The following is a 23567-nucleotide window of genomic DNA, read 5'->3' as shown; positions in this document are numbered from 1 at the left end:
ACACACCTCCAGGACTGATATTCTTCTGAATACTGCATAGTCACCAGCAATTTTAAGCATGCATAATTTCTAAAAACCACGTGTGTCATGACATCATATACTTTGAACTCAAATTTACAAACCAAACCCAACTCCTGCTGGGTTACCCTGTTGCACATTTGTATAATGCAAGCTGCTACTGTTTGCTCCTCAGAACCACCACTAGGGGGTATGTTATCCTCTATAAGCTCAAGCAACCTCGCACTCACCAAGAGCATTTCTCTTTTTAACCGTTGTACTCCAAACCCAGTGCAGGTCTTTCGACATTAACCTCCCGTTTTAAAAGAGGCGAAAACAATGCAAGCTCTTCTGGGAAATGTAGTTATCCTGTAAATGGGTTAAAGCCACGTCCTGTCAGAGCGAAGCAGACCGGAAAAACTACATTTCCAACAGTGCAACTTGGCCAGCTGACTGTTTGACGGCAGTCCCACAGCTGTAAAAGTTAGTTGGAGGGTGAGAAAGAAATAAACATTTAATAATCTCAGAGAAGAAGAGGGCTGGCGGTGATTTGAAGCGGCATGTCTGAATATCCGCCCTTCCAGTATGGCAAGTCTCGTTTCGACCAGGTACTTGCAGTTTTTATCTGATCATAAACAGATACACTTGTAACAAAATATATTTTTTGGACATAATTTGCGTGGCAAACAGACCACACCCACTCACCGTGTCAGCGTGTTTATGCGTGTGTGTGGTTAGATGCGCTGTCCCGCAGGCGGATTCTTAAACCCATATCAGGACCATTATACCATATCATATCTTATTGCGCTTTTGAAATGAAAGTCATACCATAACTTTAGGTGAAGCCTTGTGACTTTTAAAGCTGTATCCGAAAGGCTTTAGGTGAAGTTGGGCATTGAACGCATCACAAGAGCAAAGGTAAACTTGTAAAAATCTGTAATATGCAGCTGGTCCATAAATGTTTGGACAGCGACGCAGCTTTTTGTAGTTTAGCCTCTGCACACCACCTCTTGACTTAAAATCAAGATGTGATTAAGGTCAAGGCTTCCAGCTTCTATTCAAGGGGTTTAAAAATAACTGTTCAGTGGTTGGTGTCAATCGTTGTACAGGTGAAACCAAGATGTATTTGTACTACAGTGTGCAGGGAGGGAAAGTATGGAGAAGGAGATAAACATGCCTCATTATCTGTCAATCAGGGTGGAGGCAATGTTATGGCACGGTCATGTATGCTTGCCAGAGGAACCGGGTCACTAGTGTTTACTGATGACATGACTGCTGATAAAAGTAGCAGGATGAAATGTGAAGTATACAGGGATATACTCTGTGCTCCGATTCGGCACAAATGCTGCAAAACTGATCAGAAAGCGATTTACAGTGCAGAAAATCATCGAAAGCAGCGAGTCAGAGACACTGAATATTTTTCAATGATTCTAGACTTCAGAAAGTCACTGACTGCAAAGGATTTTCATCCAAGTATTAAAAACAGTCATTTTATTTCAAATTATGTTGATCCAACAAGCTTTTAGCTCCTGAAAAATATCTGTAATTGTTAAATAGTTCCTTGATTGCTTGATTTTAAATCCACTGTGGAGGCACACAGAGCTAAAACTGCAAAATACTGTGTTGTTGTTCAAATGCTTTTTGACCCTCACTGTATGTGCTAACAGAAAATATGCAGGTCAGCTGTTATCATACAGGTATCCCATGAGATATGCTTTTATTCCATCTTATGTTAGCCTTTTATATTTCAACCCTAGTGCCCTCAAAAGCGAATACACACAAGCCTGCACCTTCGAGGCTCTTTCAGAGAAATGTTTATTACTTTATCAGTTTGAACTGTACGACCTTCTTTTGGTGTCTGACTTCTTATATGCCTCATTTAGATAAATGAGACAAATGTCATAAACGGCTCTCTATATGGGGTATAGCGGTTCAGCACCACAAGCCACATGTAACAAAAACCATCGCCCAGGTGAATCAGTTAAGTTTTAACAGAAAATGAAGATTTATTGTGTAATACACTTTTTAGTCTGCTATAAATATACATTTACATCAATTTATGGTATTTTTGTACACAAATATATTGAGTCAGTAAAAATGAAAAAGAAGAACATAAGACATAAGATGTATACACTCACCAACCTCTTTATTAGGTACACCTGTCCAACTGCTGGTCAACACAAATATGTGATTAGCCCACATGCATTTTGCCATGTAGGCATGTTCTCTGCTCATAAACTAATTTTCTGAATGAGGACGAACGGTGATTTGAGTGCCAGGTGAGCTGGTCTGAGTATTTTAGAAAGTACTGGTTTGCTGGGAATTTTCTGTAGGGTTTACGACAATGTCCTGAAAAAGACCAAAGCTTAATCTCTTGTTCCAGAGGATGGTTATTTGTTTTGGTAGCTCTAATTTCTGTGCTTTCATAGTTTTTTAACCATCACTGAGGTGATTTGCATTTAACTCCAACTCTATTGGTCTAAGTTGGGGAGGTCTCCATCTGTATAACGGTATGGCATGAACTGTGGAAAAATTGAATTTCCAGCATTCCCTATTTTGATCCTGTGAAATTATTACATGGAGATATTTTTTTGAATTTTCTTTTATTAAAACTGTTAAGTTTACTCCATTGAAAGTGGAATTTCAGACGAAGCTGAAATGTGGAAACCAACTCAAAAGGCTGCGTCTTCATAAATCAGGATCTGATACAACATAATGATAAGATTAAGCCCCTGTTACCCTTCCAGTAAAGCTGAGACAAGTCTGTTCCACTCGAGTATCGACTCAAACTGGTCAAACTGGAGTGGCACTGGTGGGTAATTGAATGTACCAGATTTAACAACTTTTCCCCTGTGCCATGTTTGTACAAACCATCCATATGTTCAGGAAGTCACGAGGCACAGCAGTGAGTCAGATACCAGATTTTCATCCAAATTAGCAGTTAGTGTAATTAAACTCCAGTTAGGGAGGGATAGGAGGCTTTCGAGGCTGCGTGGCACGTTGCTGATTCCCCTAAATTATTCCTTATGCTCGGTTATGAATAAATTCTCGAAAGGTATTTCTGGCACAGTCGTTATTAGAATTAATTGCAAAACGGTGTGAGTAGTTTTGGGTGTGCAAAAGATGCAGATAGGAAACAGTTTGTCTCTGGCATTAATGAGGAGGCTCCACCTGGCGTGTTTAAACAGCTGGCGAGCGGTAATATTGCTGTTTACTGGGCGACAGCTGGAATCTCCATGGCTCTCGATTCATAATCATGATTTGGCTGCATATAATTGATCAACAATTTATATGCAGACTGGGTGGAAAGTTGGACTTTCTGAACTTATACATTCCAGATCAGGATTTTTCCACTGATTATATATTTAAAGTTGCATCTGCAGTTTAATGTTTGGTCTTTAAATAAAAAAAACAATATTGCTAACAATTGCTTTGTATATGAATGAATGAATGTGCATTTCGTTTGTCTCTCAGAACACGTTTTTTGGCCGGTTCAGGCACTTCTTGGACGTGATTGACCCCAGCACGCTCTTTGTGACAGAGGTAAACAAACCTTTGGATTTGTTACATGGATCACATGCGTGGGTTGCTTATTTACCAAGTTAGCCACAGTATCACAATATCTGCATACAAATGACATTAAACTCCATCAGATGATCTGTGATGGTGATCTTTAGAGAAGTCAGGTTTTATATAACCGCAGTGGTTTCCTAGCTGGGCTAAAACGGCAGCACAATAATCTTGTGGGATTCAACATTAGCCAAAATTTACTGAAGGAGGTGTTGAATTAAAGGAAGAAAACCTCAAAGGTATAATTAAAATGAAGGATTCTCAGCTACTGCCAGCAAATGTGCCACCTTTAGGTTACAGGATATTCTCTGTAAATGTTAGGCTGCTCTGCTCATTGCAACATTTCCACAGTTCTTGGTTGTGTTGTGGTAATTTTGCTCATGGAGCCATCACAGCTCTAGTGCTCTGGGTAATGAAGCTGTTAGTGGGTTCTTTGGTGACACTAATAGCTGCAGTACCTCCCGGGATGTGATGAGGTGTGGACATATGGGGCTGCTGGGAGGGGTGGAAAGTGCATATGCTTAGACACTCACCCACACCCAAACTGATACACATGACACCTTGCTGGGCCAGGCATCGCCTCAACTTGCCCCTAATTCAGACAGTGGAACAGGGACAGCCCTGATTTGCCTTCGGTCGCACGCACACATGACCTCCTGTGCATACAGTAAAAAAAAAAGAAAAAAGTGCACGGCTAACACTGACACGCACAATTACAGAAACGTGAACACACATACACACACAGATGGCGAGCTCATTAGAACAAATTGGTCCTCATGACCTTGTATTTTCCTCCATATTAGACAATGATCACACCACAGTAAGCTCCTCATTACCTTTTAGGGAACTCATTTGTCACATGAAAATCATCACGGAGGTTTTAGTAAAACATAATTATCACACATTGAGGCCTATAGCAGGAGGGCAAATACACATCTAAGCTGACATAGAGGCGAGAGTGGCCAGACTTGGTTTCACATTTTATTGACTCTCATGTTCCGTCACATCAGAAACGGCTGCGGGAGTGCGTCGAGCTGCTTGACCATTTCAAGCAAGGAACTCTGCCTCTGGGAGTGACGAATGCTCAGGTAAATATGCGTCAGCTTGAGTTGAAAACTCACATCAACATCAGTTTGTGAGAATTCAGCATCTGAAACGCTGCAAACCTTTCTGAAAAGCCTCTTCTATGCAGTCTGACATGTGTCTCCTGCCCTTGAGTGGATTATCTGTGCACTGCAGGCACTAACCGGCCTTTGAGTGCTAAATCAAAAATAGCTGCTTTAATGTTTGTGCCAGGGAAATATTTATGGTATGAACGAAGTTTATATTGTTGCAACATTTTAATAATTAGTTTTTATTTACACCGTTGAAGCAACTTATTCGTTATTAGTTGTACAGTAATTTCTCTGTGAAGCAGACTCTGTGAATATACTTAACCTTCTATTTTATCTAAGGAGGTATTTACAGTCAATATTTTTAATTGTTTAAACGTTCAGATGAAATATTTAAATTTGAAATATCTGTTCTTTTCAAGTCTACTGCTTTTGCAATAGCTGATGTACTACAAACAATTTTAATTGTAAAAATAAACCAAATTTAGTCTTTTTAATTAATTTAATTTCAACAATATTATTAACCGTACAGTCCTGTTAATAATTGCAAAATATAATAATTGAAATTTCATCATTTTTTAATGTAATTTTTTATTTAATTTTCTTTTACATATTAAATTTGTAAACTATATTGTAGACAGACAAACTATCCCCCTTAAACACAGAAGCATTGAAAGACTTTCTACTTTTTCTTATTTATTTTACTTTACAGCTTTGGCAAGCCCAGAAAATAAAGCAGGTAAGATTTCTCTGTTTTTGCTTACTTTGTCTATTAAGAGAAGCAGATGAAATACGATCCATCTCTATATAATGTCATTATTGGGTCCAATCTAAGTGAAACACTCCAAAAAAAAGTAACGTCATTCGAAGCGGGTAAGGTTTGACTGGTGTTACGTGCTTATACCGCAAATATACCAAAGAGTGTACAAAAACAACATTAAAAAAGGCTTCCATGTTGAAGTAACTACATTAAAATTAGACACTGAAGCAGGCAAGCGGTTTTACCTCCAGTGTTAATTAGCTGGAAGTGCCAGCTCTGCAAGACGGCTGACAGTCGTTGAACTACAGGTGCAGCCGGTTAAAGTGGGAGAAAATTATTTAAAGTTTTAATATCTATTTACAAACTGCCAACGTCCAACACTGCCAGAGATTTATATGTTTGATATTTATGCCTCACCTAAATAAAACTTAATTAATGTAATGAATTGATGAATTATTTAATGAATGTATTTTTAAGTGCAATCTCAGCACTGTGAAATTAGTTTTGTACTTTGTTTGGCATTTCTTTAATTTAGATGCTGTTTAAATCTTATGACTTCCCACGTCCACCTTATTCATTTATAAAATGTGCATTTTCATTGGAAAATTAAAAATTAAAAGCTGTTACATCTCAGTTTTTGCTCATATTGAACTCGACACTAAAATGTGTATTTAAGGATCTAATCAAACACTCTAAATACAGATGAACCATAAGTATCCTCTCATCTTTAGAACTAATTTTCTAAACCACGGATGGGATGCAGTGGACTTTACGTTTTTAAAGTATGTATCTTGTCGACATAAACTTGTCTTTGGGTCAGGTTTAATGTGTGTATAAAGGGTTGTTCAGACAAATCTTAAGTAAGTAACTCTTCTTTTATCATTATGGTTGCTATTGCTTCCATTTCATGTGTAGGATATGCAGTTCAGTCTACATAAACAATTTCACACTCTGCAGGAATGAAACCAAATCCGGCTCAAACTGGGCTCCATATGAACACTGAAGGCTGGCTTACGTCCAGGTTTGTTTTTGTATGAGAACATGAAACAGTTGGTGCTCTTGCAGGGTTTCAGGGTTGTCAACTGCCAAAACTCCCCAAAACCGACCTATCCTTCAGCATGGTGCTTGCCTTATTTATGTGCTTCTAAGGTTTATACTCTTTCTGAGTGTTAAAGACCTAGAACTCTTTGTGTAGTTTGTTAGATCATTATAGTTTAAACTAGTCTCCAGATTTTTCTTACTGCATCCCAAGTTCATTCAAGACTAAGAGGAAAATCTATATTCAGCCATGATAGTGGTATATCTATCACATGTACGTATGTGGTCTTTCACAAGTCGAAGCTTGGCTCCATGAGCCTGAGGAAGCAGTGTAATCGCTTTCGTTCTTTTCCAATCTGCAGATTTGATCAGTGTTAAGGCAGTGGGGGAAAGACACATCATCTGTCTTATCTACTTTGTAACAGTGGGAATAGCAAACTGACGGGATAATGTCTGGTGTAATTGCTTGAATATTTGTGTAGAATTGACAAAAAACACCCCACAATCCTTCTAAAATCATTTAAAAGTAAATGGGCTTTCTAAAGTTAGCCTCCTATTTGTCTAGAAATACCTCCCATAATTCCTTTTGGCTGCTTCTGTCTCTTTATGTCATCCAAGATTCACTCAGTGACACTGGAATCGTGGCTATATGGTGGCCTTACCTAATGTTGCCGGTCCTTCCTGTGGTTCTTTATCACTTTGACCGTCTGGTTAAGTTGTTGTAATGTTGTAGAACGAATCTGAAACTGATCAAATGCTTTCTTGTGTGGTAGATGAGAAGGTAAACCTTGAAAATGCCTCGTACCTTAGTCTAGCTGAAAAGACTGCTGTTAAAATTTGCTCCCTGTTTCGGGGGAGTTAATTAAGCCATTCGATGTGGTTGCAACCAGTTCGTACATTCAGCTGACAGTGTGTGCAGGCAGTCTGCAGGATAAATTTCATTCACTAGACATCCCTTAACTGTCCATGAAAACTGCCTGGTTCAACTTTACTTTGTGTTTTAATATAAATTAGAAGATGATAGCATGCTAACATGCTAAAAACGATAGCTCTCGCTACCCAAACCATAACAGAAATTAGATTTGTTGTAAATATTGCGTTAAGTGTTAGGGTTGGGTTTCTACGGCACCCCACAATTGGTAATGACACTGGTGTTTCGTACTTTTATGCATCAGCATATTGTTATTCCAAGTATTTTACATTAGCATTAGCATCTTTAGCTTCTTAAAGGGAGCTTTTTCTGTGGTGAATACTTTTGGCTTGCTTTAAAGCGTTATACTGTATCCGACAACTCAGTCACTATTTTTCTTTTACTTGTGAAGATAACAACTTTTGTTGAATTTTGTTAAATTACTGCAAACATGTCAAACTGTTATATTTGTCAAAGGAGTAAGGTTATTTTTCAAAAGCTCCCCAAGTGCAATGCATTGTTCCTGAAATATGATTAAATGAGTGATGTAAATAAATAAGTCGATTAGCAATAACTGGTTAATCTATTGATTTGAAACCATTTTCTCAGTGGTTTTTATATATTCAAGTTAATATTAAATACCCTGAGCAGTAACTTTCTTTTAGTTATTTTCACAGCAGTGCTCTCTTTATAAGTCATATGAACTGACTTAACCCAAATCATTCGGTGCTCATTACTGTCTGATTGTTATCATTATGCACTTATTACAGGCCATCATCCACCCCGACACAGGGGAGAAGATCCTCATGCCTTTTCGGATGTCAGGTAGCGTATCTAAGAGTGGAAACTTTGGAGTGGAGGGGAATCTCGGGGCTTTTAAGTGGTCCAATACGGAGGCGTCTTCACCTTAGAGACTGTCATGGCTCAACAGGGCTCTTCAGGTTGTCTCAGGCCTGGAAAAGGTCACGCTCAGCTGGGCGCTGATTAAAACCTCTCTGCTGTGCTGACAGAGATCTACTTGGGGTTTGTGAAGAAGCAAATGCTAGCACTTTGGTTCAGTTTGAAAGCACCCTTTTTGTAGGATGACCGTAGTGGAAGTGAGAACAAAGAAAAGAAGGAAAGGACAGAAGCAATTAACATGTAATTACCAACATACCACATGAATGTCAGACCAATAGGAACTGGCCTCGTGATCCAAAGTTAGAAAGAAGAGAACAGTGTTTTTTGAAGGGCTTGGACATTTCTGCACAAAAGAATAGATTTATAGTAAATCTGAGAAAAAGGGTAGAGGCGAAATTGTAAGAGTGGTAATACTGATCATCTTTTACCAGGTTTTATCCCGTTTGGCACACCAGTGGTAAGAGTGGTTTTCATAAACTCTGTTTTTCCAAAGCACACACTCATACAATACCAATGCTACAAATAATGATAATTTATTGATTTTCCTTTATGAAATCTTTCTTTCTTTCTTTCTTTCTTTCTTTCTTTGTTTGCAGGTTGTTGGCCTCCTTCTCCCTAATCAAACACTTGCATCTACCGTCTTCTGGCAGGTATTTCTTCGAAATTCATCGCTGGCGTAGTTTGGTTTTCTAAATTACTTCACTTTGTAAACATGGCACATATGCTGTAGGTAGTGCCTCAAGAAAAACAACGAATGAGCAAGTGTTGACTATGATGTGATTTTGTTTTGATAAAACTAAGAATGATCAGTTGTAAAGCTGCGGGATTAATGGAAAATGCTTTAAAAAAGCAGAAACAATAATGAATAGAATAAATTAAGAATTAATTATAAGAAATCCGGGTGGTGTGAGACAGAGGCTGCCACTGTTTAAATAACGGAGTCTCTTCTGTCACTGATTCTGCTCGTATGCTTGATAGAGCCAGTGGCTGAGCCTGTAGGTTAAGATGCTTCTTTTAGCTGATTTTAAATGCACAGGAGAATCACCTTAAATGAAACTTATTATTATCGCAGTTTATTACATCTTACTATACTTTTCACTTTCCTCTCCTTTGTACGGCAGTGGTTGAACCAAAGTCACAATGCCTGTGTTAACTACAGCAACCGCAATGCCTCCAAGGTACTGTACCTGCATGGCATCCCAGCTGGCCCATTACTACACACATTACAAATGCCTTTTTCTGTTGCTCAGCTAAAGTGCTTTTATAATGTTGTCTCCTCTTGTTTTCTGCCACTTTAGCCAGCTCCAGCTTCCAAGTTCCTGCTGGGATACCTTGGGGCGGTTACCAGTGCAGTGTCCATTGCTGTAAGTCCCAGCAAATCTTGTGTTGACTGATAAAGGAAAAACCAAAAAAGTAAAGCCTTCAACCTTGGCATGAGTGTTGATGTTGCATAGTTTTTCTACCAAAACAGTGCAACTTCCCTGCTGGCAACAAATGTTTGGAACACCACAAACCCAACAACCAGCTGATCCAAGTAATGTAAATGAGAAATCCATGATTTGTTGTGGACTAAAGACTCATTAACAACTATTTGCGGGATCTGTGTATGTGCTGTGTCTGAAAAAAATCTCTGATTATATCGGCCATTATAAAGGACTTTGAAAATCACCAAATAGTAGTATTAGTCTCATTCGACATCTAAGGATCCATCAGGTTAACTGATAATTCACTGAAACTAGGAACAATGTATAGAAGCAGGTCTTTGTAATCCCTTCATTACCCACAGATGGGGAAAAAAATGTTCAATAAGCCTTCTTTTTTTTTGCAGATTATTTATTAATTTGTCTGTTACATACACTAAACGAAGGGTTCCTGTAACCACCTTGATAACAGAAGAAAATATTGGTAATCTGGGCTTCTGTGCAGTTTCAGCATGTGGTTTTTCACCGCATTACTTCTTCAGTTAAACACCAAATATCCAAAATGGCAAAATTTCAAATAAGGTGGATATCAACATAACTATAAAAAAAGCAGACTTCATAATATCCCAATCACTTAAACGTCTCTTCTTACCTCTATGTCACCACAGAATAAAATGTCATAGGGGCGTAATACCCGTTCACACACCTGCCTGACACAACCCTTAGTGTGGACAAGGAGCTCCAACCAAGCCAATTACTGGTCCTGCTGGGTGTTCATCCGGCTGATGCCCTCAGGCTTGACAATGGCAGCAAGCACAGAAAGAAATTGCGGGGTGTCTGGAGTTTGGTACGACATCCCTGGAGGGGGGCAGGCACGCTCCAATTAAACGTCCGCTCTGGTGACGACCCCCCGCAGGGCTAGAGGGAGCTGGAGGATGAAGTGGCGTGGTGGTGTGTTATTTGAGCGAATATAGCCTTTTGAATGCACCAATCTGAAATGTTAAAACACTGCAAAGTTACGTTCATCAAATGTTTAAACACATTGCCCATAATTTTAGTCCACTTTCTCCCAGTGATCCTTTTTCTGATGCTTGTATGTTTAAGCCTGGTGGTGGCTGTTCTCGTGCTCTGCTCATCCCCTTTGAAAGAAAGAGCTCTGAATTCCAAATTTTCTGTGCTGGCTTTTCACACACACAGTGTCTGATCATATCATCTGTGTCTGGTTTATCTTCAGGTTGGGTTAAACGTTTTAATCCAGAGAGCGAGCCGCTTCAGCCCAACCACCAGGCTTTTGGTGCAGAGGTTCATCCCCTTCCCAGCAGTGGGTAAGTTAAATAAAAATGTAAAAAGTCAGGTGAGCTTCTCGTGGGACAGAGAAGGGTTAAGCCCTGGATGGACATTTAAAGTAAATGTCATAGCTTAGATATTTTTTAGTAATAGTAATAAAACAATTGGGGGTTTTATAGAAACAAATGAAACGCCTTTGGCTAACAGCTCTGCAATAATTGCTATTAAAAGGTATATTTAAAAAAACGCACACACAAGCTGATTGTTTTCTTTTCCTTGCTCTTGATATATTATACCTTTTTATTTAAGCTGTTTTCTGATCACAATAATTCCCTGTATGAAAGCTAAATAGAGCGATTTTTGACTCACGCCGCTCCCCTCCGCCCGCTCTCCTCTCTGCAGGCTTACCGTCGCGTTGACAGCCGGCTTTGTGTGTGCAGCCACAAAGCTGATTTTCATGCCACTCTCCCGCAAACACAATCACACCCAGGGGTATAGACCCGTGTCCCAGAATGCCCCGGGCTGCTGGCTCATAATTAAATTGTTTGCTTGCCCCCCCCTTTCCTTACCATGGCGGTTCTTCTAATTAAATCAACAGGTTTCTACAGCGCAGCCTTTGCCTGGTAATTGGCTGCTTGTTAGAACTCTGCTGCCGCAAACAAATTGGATAATTACCCTTAAAGTGGCGTCTATGTCAAGGCCTCATTTACCTGATTTCTGTTTGTTCATTGTTGTTCCTGTTGTTGTTTTGCTAGGCCAATATAAGAGGTAATTAAAATGGCTAATTGAAGCGAACGAAAGCAAAGGGCCGTTTGAATTTTCGCCCATTTGATTTTGTTTGCTTACTTAAGGCTAGATTTATTTGTAATAACCTAATCAAGCGGCGGCCTGTCATTCAATTAGATTATGAAGACCTTAACTGGAGGGAAAGCCACGCTGGCAGAAATTTAGGGGGTTAATTATTTGTTGTCTTATTTGTCATTATTTGTGATATTTAGAAAGTAATTATGTACAAAAAATTCTTGGATGTATTTCTGTGAGTGTACCACCAGTTATGAGATGATGATTAAAATGTACACAAATGTAATTATTTTAAATAATTACAAATGACAGGCAGATATTTCAACATTAAGCTGTGCAGATTTTGCATTTTATCAATTTAATTTAGTAATTACTTTGATGCTTTTATTTATGTGTTTAAGAGTTTCTATTTAACTGTAGTGTTTGTTCCTGTTTGTTCCTCGCCACAACCCTGTCTGTCCCTTTTTATTATTAACTGGTCTGGGTAAAAAAATCCCTTATAGGTAAAAAGAGTTATTTGCTCAGTCAATTGAATTCCCCTCACAAAGCGACCTGGCAGCCCTGCGGCCTTTAGTAGAGATAACTCTGAACGCTGTTGTCTTAAATTAAAAAGGCTCGGGGCAGCACCACTAAACTCTCTAAAATGAGTTTGTCTTATTCCTATTAGAGTCAAGAAGAAAGGTTAATCTATATTAACATACATTTGTGTTCATTTTAGTTTTCGTGAATAATCAGAGGGAAGCAACGCCGCTGTTTGTCAACCTGCCAGCCTCTCTGTGATCTGACTGTTGTGTGTGTCAGAGTCTCGCAGAGGCACGGCTTCAGTTTTCTAAACGCTGACACGATGACATGGCAATAATGTTCTTCATTTGAGGAGTGAGAAGAGTAAACAGGAGTTCAGTGTCTTCCACAGGGACACTCAGCGGTGGTAATTGGCAGTTTGGAGTTTTCATAACAATGTCAGTTCAGCCTGTTAGCTTCTTTTACAAGAGATGATTTTCCTTACAGGAGGGAACAAGGGCAAAAGCGATTTCTTAAGCTGTGGTGTTTTCTGACCTAATTGCATATCCTGATGTGTTAAAATGGACTGTAGATCAATGATAGGCTGCTCATCTAACATTATTGTGTAACCAAAAATGTGCAAATAACATGCAGTTGTAGATATTTAATGTAAATATGCAAACAGAAATTATTTATCTGTATTATAGGTCTAGTGCCAATCCTTGAGTTAATGTAGTTAATAGGTTATTTCATTTGAAAGAATAGTCTTGTGCAAGTCTTGAGCCATGCTTCATTTCTTTATATCTTTTAAAATGAATTATCTTGAGTAATAGGTGATTACCAGAGAGTCAACAGCTTGGCCTATTGCAGCGTGGCGTGCAGTGTGACTTCAAAAAATTTGAGGAAACTGTGACAGGCCTAAAAAATGTCTACAGCTGATTAACAGTATCTGAAAATTATATCCTTAAGAAATAGGAAAAAATCCAGCAAAGGGTTCACACGGGACCTGAGTGATACAGCCAACGCGTCAGCTGATCCATGTGTCAGTGAAAGAAGGGTGGCTGTCATTGTTCTTATGGAAAGTAAACAAGGAGAACAGGCTGAAGTATGACAAACTGAACAAGAACTGGACTGAAAGTTGGTGGCAACAGGCTTTATGGAGTGATGAAAGCAATTTTTAAGTCTGATTCAAGTCATTGTCAGTGTGGACGGAGGAGATTGAGAGAAAAGTACAACAGTGAGTGTCTGTAGCCATCTGTGAAGCACGGCGGAGGCTCTGCCAAGCTTTGGGGCTACAGTCAGTGGGGAGAGTGCCTAAGAGAGTTCAGCCTGTGTTGGAGAATAAATGAGGTCACACCAAATACTGACTTTTAAATGTCATTAGAATTGTACAAACTCTGTTTTTGCCTAATATACTGTATTTCTGTGTATATTTGCACATGTTTGCATGTACACACTGCAGTTATTTCCTATTTTTCTAGCAAAAAGGAAACAAATAAGTGATGACTTGAGCCTTATATGATATAATTTTAAAGAAACATTATGTACGGGTATTACAAGTTTCTTTTTTTAATCAATCTGTGTGTTAAAGTATTATTATTTCTTGTTGGCAGCTGAGTGTCCTTGCAGTTTTACTGCCTTGCTGCCAGTTCTATAGTTAGTTTTATGCTGATTCTTACATTACAACATTTTGGACAAATGATGATTTTTCACTTCATGATAAAAAGTTAAAGGCTCATCAAAGTTATTGTAGCGCATCAGGGTCTGTAGTAAATTTAATGTCAGTCCAGATTTTTAAATATATTTCACAAGAAAACAAAAGGTCACGCTCGTAGAAATCCAAGAGGAAAAGTCAGCGCCACAGGTTAGTCACTCTGAATTTCATCAAAGTGGTGGACCCAGCCATGTGACCCATTGACTGATATTACCATCCTTAGAGCCAAGATGCTTCATTATTTTTGAGCAAATATTTAATAATCACAGGACACTGATGTGGAGTTTACATCTTGAAAAAGAATATGTGCAACTTCTGAATCCATCCATGCAGTTCAGAACAAACAAAGTTTAGTCCTTCATCCTTATAGGACTTATAAAAGGAAATCAAACCTCCCTTTTCCAGTGGGCGTCTTCATAGAAAACCTGTTTATCAGTTAGTAGACTGATTACTTTTAAGGCTGTCAAAACGGTGCTTTTAAAAAAAAAACCTTTTCTATCTCTGTCCATAACATCACGATTTCCTCATTCCAAATATGACTGTATGTTACATTCCTAGTGGCAGTGGCACGTTTCCCTTTGATCTTAAAAAACTTTCTTCTGTCTTCACAGCGAGTGCAAATGTCTGCAACGTGGTGCTCATGAGACACTCTGAGCTGTCAGAGGGCATCAGCGTGCTCGACAACAACGGCAACGTGGTGGGAACATCAAGAGTAGCTGCCAGGCATGTATGTCCTCAGCTCTGAAAATTAAATGGATCATGTTATTGGTATTGCTGTTTAGCAACATATGCACTACAATGCTTTTAAATAGCAAACAATTTAAAGTTTAAGTGTTTTGCTTTCACACATCAGTATTCGTGCATTTAAACACTTAAATGATTGCATTGTTTCCCAGATTCAAAGCAAATTTATTTGTATTTTTTAATATTCCTGGTTTATGTTTTTTTATGCAGGCTCTCTTGGAGACGGCCCTGACCAGAGTAGTCATGCCCATGCCAATCCTGGTGCTTCCTCCTCTGATCATGTCTGCACTGGAAAAGTAAGAAACACTTCTCAACTTAGTTTAGCCATTGTGTGTTTCCACCTGTTCAGCTGCTGTTTAACACAAGACACCCTGCAGAAGTTCAAATCCAGCATCAGAATTGTTAAGAGAAGTGATTCTTGATGATGCAGAGGCCACTCCGAGTATTTCAGAAACAGCTGATCTGCTGCCATTTCAGTGCCAAACAATTCCTGCTACAGCTTTCGGATGGTAGGATCCCACCTGCCTTATATAAATGTTTCAGGCTGGTGGTGGTGTAATGGTATTTGGGGTGTTTTCTTGGCAGACTTGTTTAAAAGCCACAGCCTACACAGCAGTATTGCTGATGACCTTCCCATTCCCAGGATCCAGGAGGATAACCCAAAGCTCAAATCATCTCAGACTGGCTTCTTGAATATGAATGGGATATTTGCATTTCGGACATGCAGCTGCCTAATCTGCAGCACCTGTGTGATGCTGTCATGTCAATATGTCTGGAATGTTTCCAGCGTCTTGTTGAATCTCTGCCATGAAGAATTAAGACCATTCTGAAGGCAAAACGGGAACCAACCCGATACTAGCACCGATTGGTGCACCTAATAAAGCTATCCTGTGAATGTATCGGACGACTGAAGGCAGAAAGATGTTGATGCCGTTTAGATGTTTGGATTTTCTGATTCCTTATCGTCTGTCTTAAAGTGTGCTGTTGAGATCCATCGCTTTTATATCCACAAAAACAGGATAACAGTAGAAGAACCACACTGTTCCTGATCAAATAAAGAATTCCCTGCAATGTCTTTCAAATGAAAATATAATCTTGACTTTCAATGGAGACTGATCTCTTCCTTTCACTGGAAAGTTGACTCCTCTGGCTTTTTATGCTATTAATTGTAGATTGTGTCTGTTGGAACTGCTGATGTTGACCTCTGTTGTCTGTACGAGTAGTGAGGTTGTGCTCTGCACTTTAAATGCATTCCTTAATATGATTTCATTTTGATATGAATAGTTTTTTTAGGAAAAGAAGACCAAACAGCCAGTGTTTGCAGCAGGAAAATAACTAATTTAATTAAGTCTTAATGGAGAGAATCACTGTCTTTATCAAACTCCATAAACTATTTTTTAAAGAGGCTGATTATGCTGTTATGGCGGTAATGAAGGAGGTGAAAGTTTCATGAGTTAGAATAATTCAAGGATCCAGCTGTCTTCTAATTAAATTACCACAAATTAATTATAAAGCCGTCCAATTTTTGTTCAAGAAAAGAATATTTGCGATTCTCTCGTTATCTACTCGGCTGTTGTTTAATACTGATTCGATACTGCACATCAGCTCTACTGGTTCAGCGTTGTGTGCGATGACGGTAACGGTGCTTTAATGGCAAAGGGTGTTTATGCAGATGCCCGTTGATCGATGGCGCGACTGTGCCTGTGGTGCAGCGAGGAATGCAGCGGTCTCTGCAGATCCTTGACAGCACTTGTCTAGACCTCTCAGAGTGGGCGGGCTCAGTCGGTGGGGCCGACTGCCCAGGTGTGTTTGGGATTCCTGGCAGCTGAATGACTGAACCGTGAGCGAGAGAGAAAGCAGCGGTGGGGTGAGCGTAGATCTCCGAGGGTTGGCTGCAGCGCTGCTCAGCCGTTCTCCACATCAGCTCGCCTTCACTGGCTCTCAATGGAGCGAGAACAAGGGGATGGAGACACGTCCCCGGGCGGCCCCTCAGTGATGGATTACACTGCTGAGAACAGATACACGGGGAGTGACTGCAGGTTCTGGCCTTCATGTGCTTCAGTAGCTGTGAGGGGGTGCAGTGAATTCTGGACTTTCATCTGTTTATTTATTTAAGTCCCAGACTACATTAATCTGCAATGGGAATTTCCATTTGCTGTAAGATACCCAGGTTACCTGATTCAGAGTCAGGTTTACTGCTTCAGCATTTAAATTCTAAGTCAGGTGTTATTTATAACAATTTAATAATATAAATGATAGTATATTTCCTGCAGTAGCAGTAGCGAGACTGTTTAGATAAACACAATGGTCAAAACTGGCCATATTAAGGCTCTTTCATATTGAAATATGACACCAAAGATATATTGCTAAAAATAGACATTCTCACCATTATTTTTTCCTTTTTTTGTAACATTTGTGAAAAGTCTGTATTACACAACCCCTCTTGACACATGTTTGCACGCTTCTTTCTGCTCTAACTGGCCAACATGTCAAAATAAATCAAATGATGGCTCGGCAGAAGCGAACGAGTGAATAAAAATGAACCGTTTCGCTGTCAGGAATTCATTTTTAATAAATGGGAACACATTTGGGCACATTTTGGGCAAACTCTAGGACACTTGTATAATAAAAATAAACAATATAAATATGATATCCTAGATTTAGTAATTTAGAAATTGTTTCTGTTAGTCCACATTAAAGGGGAAAAACAGTTGTAGTTGATTATGTGTTAATTTCTGATGCTTTTATTTGCTGTTTCATTTCACAGTAATGCACTTAGTTATAAGTAGAACGACTAACAATATTAAATTTGATTATGATGCTGCTTTTTATTTTTTTCCTCCATCATCATCTAGTGCTGTGTTTCGCCACAGGTCAGCAGGGGATAGTCTAACAGCCAGTTTGATCATGGTAACAGGGAGACACAGGTCCATGTAAACAGTTCAACCTGGGTAAGACCTTGACCAAAATATGGCCACTAGCCAGGTTGTAGTCAGATCCCGTGAATGCAGTATTACATTAAATGATATCACTGATTTTGGTTGGTTTCAGGTTTTTCACCTGACCAAAAAGGGGTTTTAAATTTTGCACATGAGCCCGAATCCAAGTTCCTGTCACGTCTCACATACCTTGCAACTTTTCTCCCGTTGACTTTTTTTGTTCAAAATGCAGTTTTCCACGTGTGTGTGTGTGTGTGTGTGTGTGTGTGTGTGTGTGTGTGTGTGTGTGTGTATGCGCGTGCGTGTGTGTGCACGGAGCCTAATTAAACCATGGCAGCCATATGTGTTAATGAGCTCTCTCATTAGGCAGTAGCTCTCCTCGTTAGGGGGAGAGGCGTCGCTAGCGGTGGAGAGACAGAGCGGCTCTTTCTCAAGCTCCTGCTGAGCTTCGCTGTCCCGCTCAATGTAGAGGGGGATTATCCTAGTGGAGGGTTAGCGAGGAGAGAGAGGAGAAACATATTTCATTCGTTTGATTTATTAAATGCCCTTAAAAAAATTAACATGCATTTGTTTTCTTTAGCTCATGGGAATACACTTTTGAAACCTTTTGCAAAATGTTAGCAAAGGATCATGCGGTTCAGTTTTAACTGCATAAATGGTGATTAAAGGCTTGTTTAAGCTAAACATGTGTAACGACGGAGTGGACAGCTGATAGTGTGTGTGTGAAATCAAAATGTTTTGATCTGCTCACCTGCTGATCCACGTGAGTTTTATCAGGTCCTGACAAATGACTTTCTTGCCGGGGTTTATTTAGCTTAACTGCACTGAATTAACTTCGGTGATGAATGGTGTGGAAAAGTAGCCTGCCTAGTGCTGCATAGGTCTTGTGCTGACTGGCACCTGAACAGAGTTGGAGACTCCGTCAATGTCTTGGGTGTTTGTCATGTTCCTTTCTTAAGCACATTTTGCTGGGACCCTGGCCAGAACCTAAAGTTTTCAACAGAAGATTATAAATATAATAAGATGATCCAGCTTTTATTCACCTTTATTTTAAAATGTGTAGCTGGTTGGTCCCTAAACACTCATAGCATATGTGTGTTTGTTGACTATATATGCAGCCCAGGCTATGTTGCACTGTGTTGTGTGTGAGAACCTGTTGCTTTTGCCCATGGTCTGGGTGTATGGCTGACAACTGACTTGTTTCTTCTTCTCTGTTTCCCGTCAGGCTCCCTCTCCTGCAGAGACAAAAGAGGCTCGTCCTGCCTGTCCACAGTCTCGTGTGTCTCGCTGCCTTCAGCCTGGCTCTGCCGCTTGCCATCAGTTTGTTTCCACAGATGTCGCAGGTACTTCATGCCCAATTCTTTTTCTCTTAAGGAGCATGCAGTTGGAGACATAATTATTTGATCCCCTGCTAAATTTGTAAGTTTGAAGTGAAGTGAACAGGCTAATCTTTATGGTCGTTTTATTTTAATTGAGAGAGACGAACTATCAACCAGAGTCACTTGCTTGTTGCCTTGGGGGTATGTTTTGAGGTCTGATGGAAGATCCATCCATGACCCAATTTAATTTTAGTGTTCTGGCCGAGAGAAGGAGGTTCTCAGGCAAGATATCACGGTACTGAGGAAGCCGTCTTCTAAACTACGCAGAAAAATAGCCCCAAAGCATAAGATAAGATGAGATAGAACTTTATTAATCCCTCGGGTGGGTTCCTCTGGGAAATTCGATCGATAATTCGATAATGTTTCCACCTTGACTGTGGGGATGATGTTCTTTGGGTCATACTCTGCATTTCTCTTCCTCCAAAGATTTTTGGAACTGTGTTATCAATGGTGTTCTTGGTGACCGTGGTCCCAACTGCCTTCAGATCATTAACAACCTCCTCCGGTGTAGTTTTGTGCTGATCCACCACCGTTCTCATCATCATCCTCATCCTATGAGCCAAGATCTTGCATGGAGCTCCAAACCGAGACTCACTGATGGTCATTTTATATTTCTTCCTTTGATTTTCTCTCTCTGCATTAAAATGAAAATACCATAAAAAAGACAGTTCATTTATTTTGAAGTGAGCATACTTACAAGTTCATCAGGAGATCAAATAATCATTTCCCCCGCTGTAATTTTTCAACATTGAATAAAACAGAACAGACTTAAGCAGGGCTTTATATTGGGTCTTCTAAAATTGCAGATATGCTGGATGTGTGTTCGAGCATATGTGTCTAAATTATGAATGTTTGAGTCTCTGCGGTGGCACAGTTTTTGTTCTCCTGCCTAATGCTCGGTTGCTCATGCTCAGTCCTGAGATTTTGTTCATTGCAAACACAGAGCTGCAAATGTAAAGCCTCAGGTTGAATGATGATGTCGGTGACCAGCGTCTCCTGACCTCTCCAGTATTTCCCATTGAGCTGTGCAGCAGCGCTGTCCTAATGAGGCGCCGCCCTCTGAGACTCAACCTGCTCTGTTATGATCTGCCCAGAGCCACCATTGCCTTTATTCACCGCCACTGATGCCATCCAGACTAGCGGGCTGAGATCTAACTTTAGCCTTATTGCCTCAGTATGTATCATTCTACTCATTAAACGGCAATGGCACAATTATGTTTTTCCACTCCATCTCCCTCTCTCTTTGTCTCCTCTCTGCCAAATGACTTGCTGACACAAGCCAACCAGCTCTGGCTTTAAAATGTTTAGGATTTAATTACCACTTGAAATAGCTCAGACAGCCATATGGCAAAAAACTTCAGACATATGTGCCGCCAACAGTCCTGTGAAAAGCTGCCTCCAGTTCCACAGAGGGGCCTGTGTTTTTTTTCTTCTCACAAGTCCTTTTTGCACTTTCACAAGGATAGCAGATGAAAAAAAAAAGGGAAAAAAAAAAAGATCTCCCCAAAAAGCAACATGAATGCCCCACTCTCTTGGACCCCCCGCCTACTCAATTTGTCCCACTTCCCCATTTCACACCTACCAAGATGTCTGATTAGGATTCTGCCTCCAACTCCAACAGCCATCTGTCTCTGGTTCAAATATTAGGTGATGCAAACCTCAAATTAGACTTTAATCTGGCAAATTGGCTCTTTTTGCACATTAGCAGTAAATACAGAACATTTAAAGCCTTTGAGAATTACAGTCAGTTTCCAGTCTCTATGCAGCGGTTCGTGTCGGTGATATACGGTTGCATATACAGCACGCACATACTGCATCGAAGCTGTTATATCTGACGATTTGTGCGAAATATTTCCATTTGCACTACTGACCTTTTCTGTCCTGCTTTGGTTTCCCACAGATCAGTGTAGATCAGCTGGAGCCAGAGATCGCCATGGCAACCGACTGTAAGATTGTGACATACAATAAAGGACTTTGAGTGATCGCTACCAAAACTGAAATGTGAAGAAAGGACGCGCAGCCCGTCGTGGCTCGAGCCGCCCCGACGCTGCCAGGGAATTAATTGTGTCAAATTTGGCTGCTGCTGCAGTGGCTTTAGCACACGTTTGGACAACAACAGCTGATACGAAGAATCAGCAGCAACAGTGATAAGAAAATATGTATCACAACACGAGGAGACAAAGCCAAACAAGTGCATTTTGAGGGTAACAGCCCAGTTAGGTTGATTAATTAGGTTAACAAAACCCATAAGCTTGCTTGGTTCCTTGAGGCTTTTTCCACAACGAGCAGACCGCTAACCATAGATCAAAGATGGGCAAATTAAAATGTCTGGACAAATAAATGTGTAAACTGTGAATGAAATGAAGATACAAATGCTTCCCGCCTTTTTTTTTTGTTTTTGACCCTTCAATATGAGTCAGTACCTTCCTGTGACCCAAGGCGATGTATGTCTATAACCTGGAAGTATTTCAATCAACGTGGAAATAAGAAAGCAGCCAAGATCAATCTTTTTGAATCTGAATGATTATTTTTGCTCTCTTGGGGTGCTGTGACTCACGTTCGCAACTACTGATTTATGTATTTTTAAAGTAGCTTTGCTGTGAATTGCGTTTCTCTGGTGTCTGCACAACAAATATATACACAGCCTGATTGTGTTTGTTTAAGTTTCCTTGGATCTCAATGAGCCAAGTGTTCCCTGTGACCACTATCAGCTTTAAATTCCTCCAGTGAAAGAGTGACTCAGTTTCTAACCACAATGGCAAATAATAAAAAAGTTGCAGTTTTGGTTCAGAGTGAAAACCAGAACATTATAATTAAGCAAATATTGCAAAAGCATAAATAAATACACAATTGTGACATTTTATTTCCAAATTGTTTCTTTTATTAGTCTTATAACCAGAGACTTCTCTCTCGCTCTCTCTGTGTACATATTCATGCTCGATTTATCTAAACATTCTCAAAGTATTAAGATGGTTTGCTGTGATGTGTGTGATTAGTATGTTTGCCCGGTTGCTGAGGGAACACAGCACAGTAGGCTGCACTCCAGCGTAATTCAACAAGAAGCCACATGCAGGATCAGTGGAGGTTGCTGGGTGTGAGTTATGGCACACAACCAGGGTGAGATGAATAAATGGAAACAAAACCCCATTCATAACGACGCACATCTCTCACCAAGTTATTGTCATCAGATTTAGTTCTGGCCTGTTAACTGTAATGTCATCTGATGTTACAAAGCACCATGTTGTAGCTTTTGAGCTAGTAATTTAAATTGTAACCCACAGTGGATTTATCAGCATCTGTCTGATTAATCCAGAGGGGGGTGTGGTTGGGGATCAATTGTGTGTCTCTTGTAGGTGAGTATATGAAACCTTTGAGGAAGATTATAAACTGGTAATCAAAAGGTATTGTTTTTTTGTTTTTTTTAACAGAACTTGAACGATATTGATATTTGTTGGCTGATATTTGCATATCATAAAGCTGTGGAAAACATGTTGCAGAAAATGTCATTAATTTTTATTATTATTTTTTTTTTAAGAAGGCCACAATTCATTAAAATCATGCGATTTGAGAAATTGTGCCATAATTTGTCCAGCAGAGTGGCTCCACCGCCATAGCTTATCCAACAGCTGAGACGTTTATAATGCAGGATCAAGGCGTCCCATCACCGGAAGCTGCTTACTAGCTTTGTAATATCTCACTGAAATTCAGTAAATTAATTTTTTTAATTTAACATTAAAATAAAAACAATAAAATAGCCATAAAATAACAAAAATAAAAATTGCTTAACGTGGTTACGGTGATATATTGCATTTATTTATTTCTAATTACATCTATGTTGAATATTATTTTTCAGCCAGCAAATGTTTTTCAGCGTCATCTCTAAAGGTGCTGTGGGTTGTGCCCTATAATTTCAGTTTTTCAGCTATACTTTGAGCTCCGTGTAAATGCTACCAGGGCATAGTTAGCAGCATTCTTTCAGTAATTAGACGTGTAATTCTGTGTGTGCGTTGCACTGCATGATTTATCACTCAACGAGGAATTTTAAAGCCAGTGTAATTTGTACGTTTTACTGAGAAAACAGAAAGCTGCAATCATCCCCCAGAAAGCAAGTAATGAGAAAATCCTGATTAAACCCACAGTGATTCGGTCGAGTTTTCTAACACCTTTGCAGCAACAACAGCAGCAGCAGCTCCTAAACCTACACGTCTGGAGAGACACTTGTTATTCACGCTGTTTTCCTGCTCTCATCCTAAACTCTCCCCTCTGCTGACTAAGGCGACACGAGACCGGGCGTTTAGGGAGATGAGCTTGATTTTTGCCTTTAATTGTTTTCCTAACAGACGACTTAGAGGTGCAGCTCGCGTTAATTGCGCTGACCTTATAGCTAATCAAGATGTGATTAGGCTTAAGCAACCCGCTCACCGTCAAGACAGCTTTTAGTGTCAGTGAGCTACTGTACTGTTTAAAAATAAGCCCATTTGATTGTGTTTGTTT

General features: G+C 39.7%; 1 protein-coding gene across 2 annotated transcripts; it reads left to right on the top strand.

Annotated features, from left to right (window-relative positions):
- Positions 1–427: 427 nt before the first annotated feature.
- Positions 428–21936, top strand: sfxn5a (sideroflexin 5a). Of its 2 annotated transcripts, none has more exons than XM_080294066.1 (14): positions 428–605; positions 3472–3540; positions 4578–4655; positions 5392–5418; positions 8158–8212; positions 8719–8744; positions 8884–8937; positions 9409–9465; positions 9586–9651; positions 10943–11033; positions 14623–14738; positions 14966–15051; positions 18920–19037; positions 19500–21067. In XM_080294066.1, exons 1-14 carry the CDS (start codon positions 558–560, stop codon positions 19593–19595), a joined length of 987 nt encoding a protein of 328 aa, XP_080150192.1. In that variant the 5' UTR covers positions 428–557; the 3' UTR covers positions 19596–21067. The 2 variants fall into 2 exon arrangements, with proteins under 2 accessions (XP_080150192.1, XP_026008159.1); XM_026152374.2 differs by having other exon boundaries at positions 436–605; positions 20974–21936.
- The last annotated feature ends 1631 nt before the right edge of the window (positions 21937–23567 follow it).

The sequence above is a fragment of the Astatotilapia calliptera genome, chromosome 19 (assembly GCF_964374335.1).
Source record: "Astatotilapia calliptera chromosome 19, fAstCal68.1, whole genome shotgun sequence".
Taxonomy (NCBI): Eukaryota; Metazoa; Chordata; class Actinopteri; order Cichliformes; family Cichlidae; genus Astatotilapia; species Astatotilapia calliptera.
Note: the sequence above shows the minus strand (reverse complement) of the source record. Positions and strands in the feature narration are given on the sequence as shown.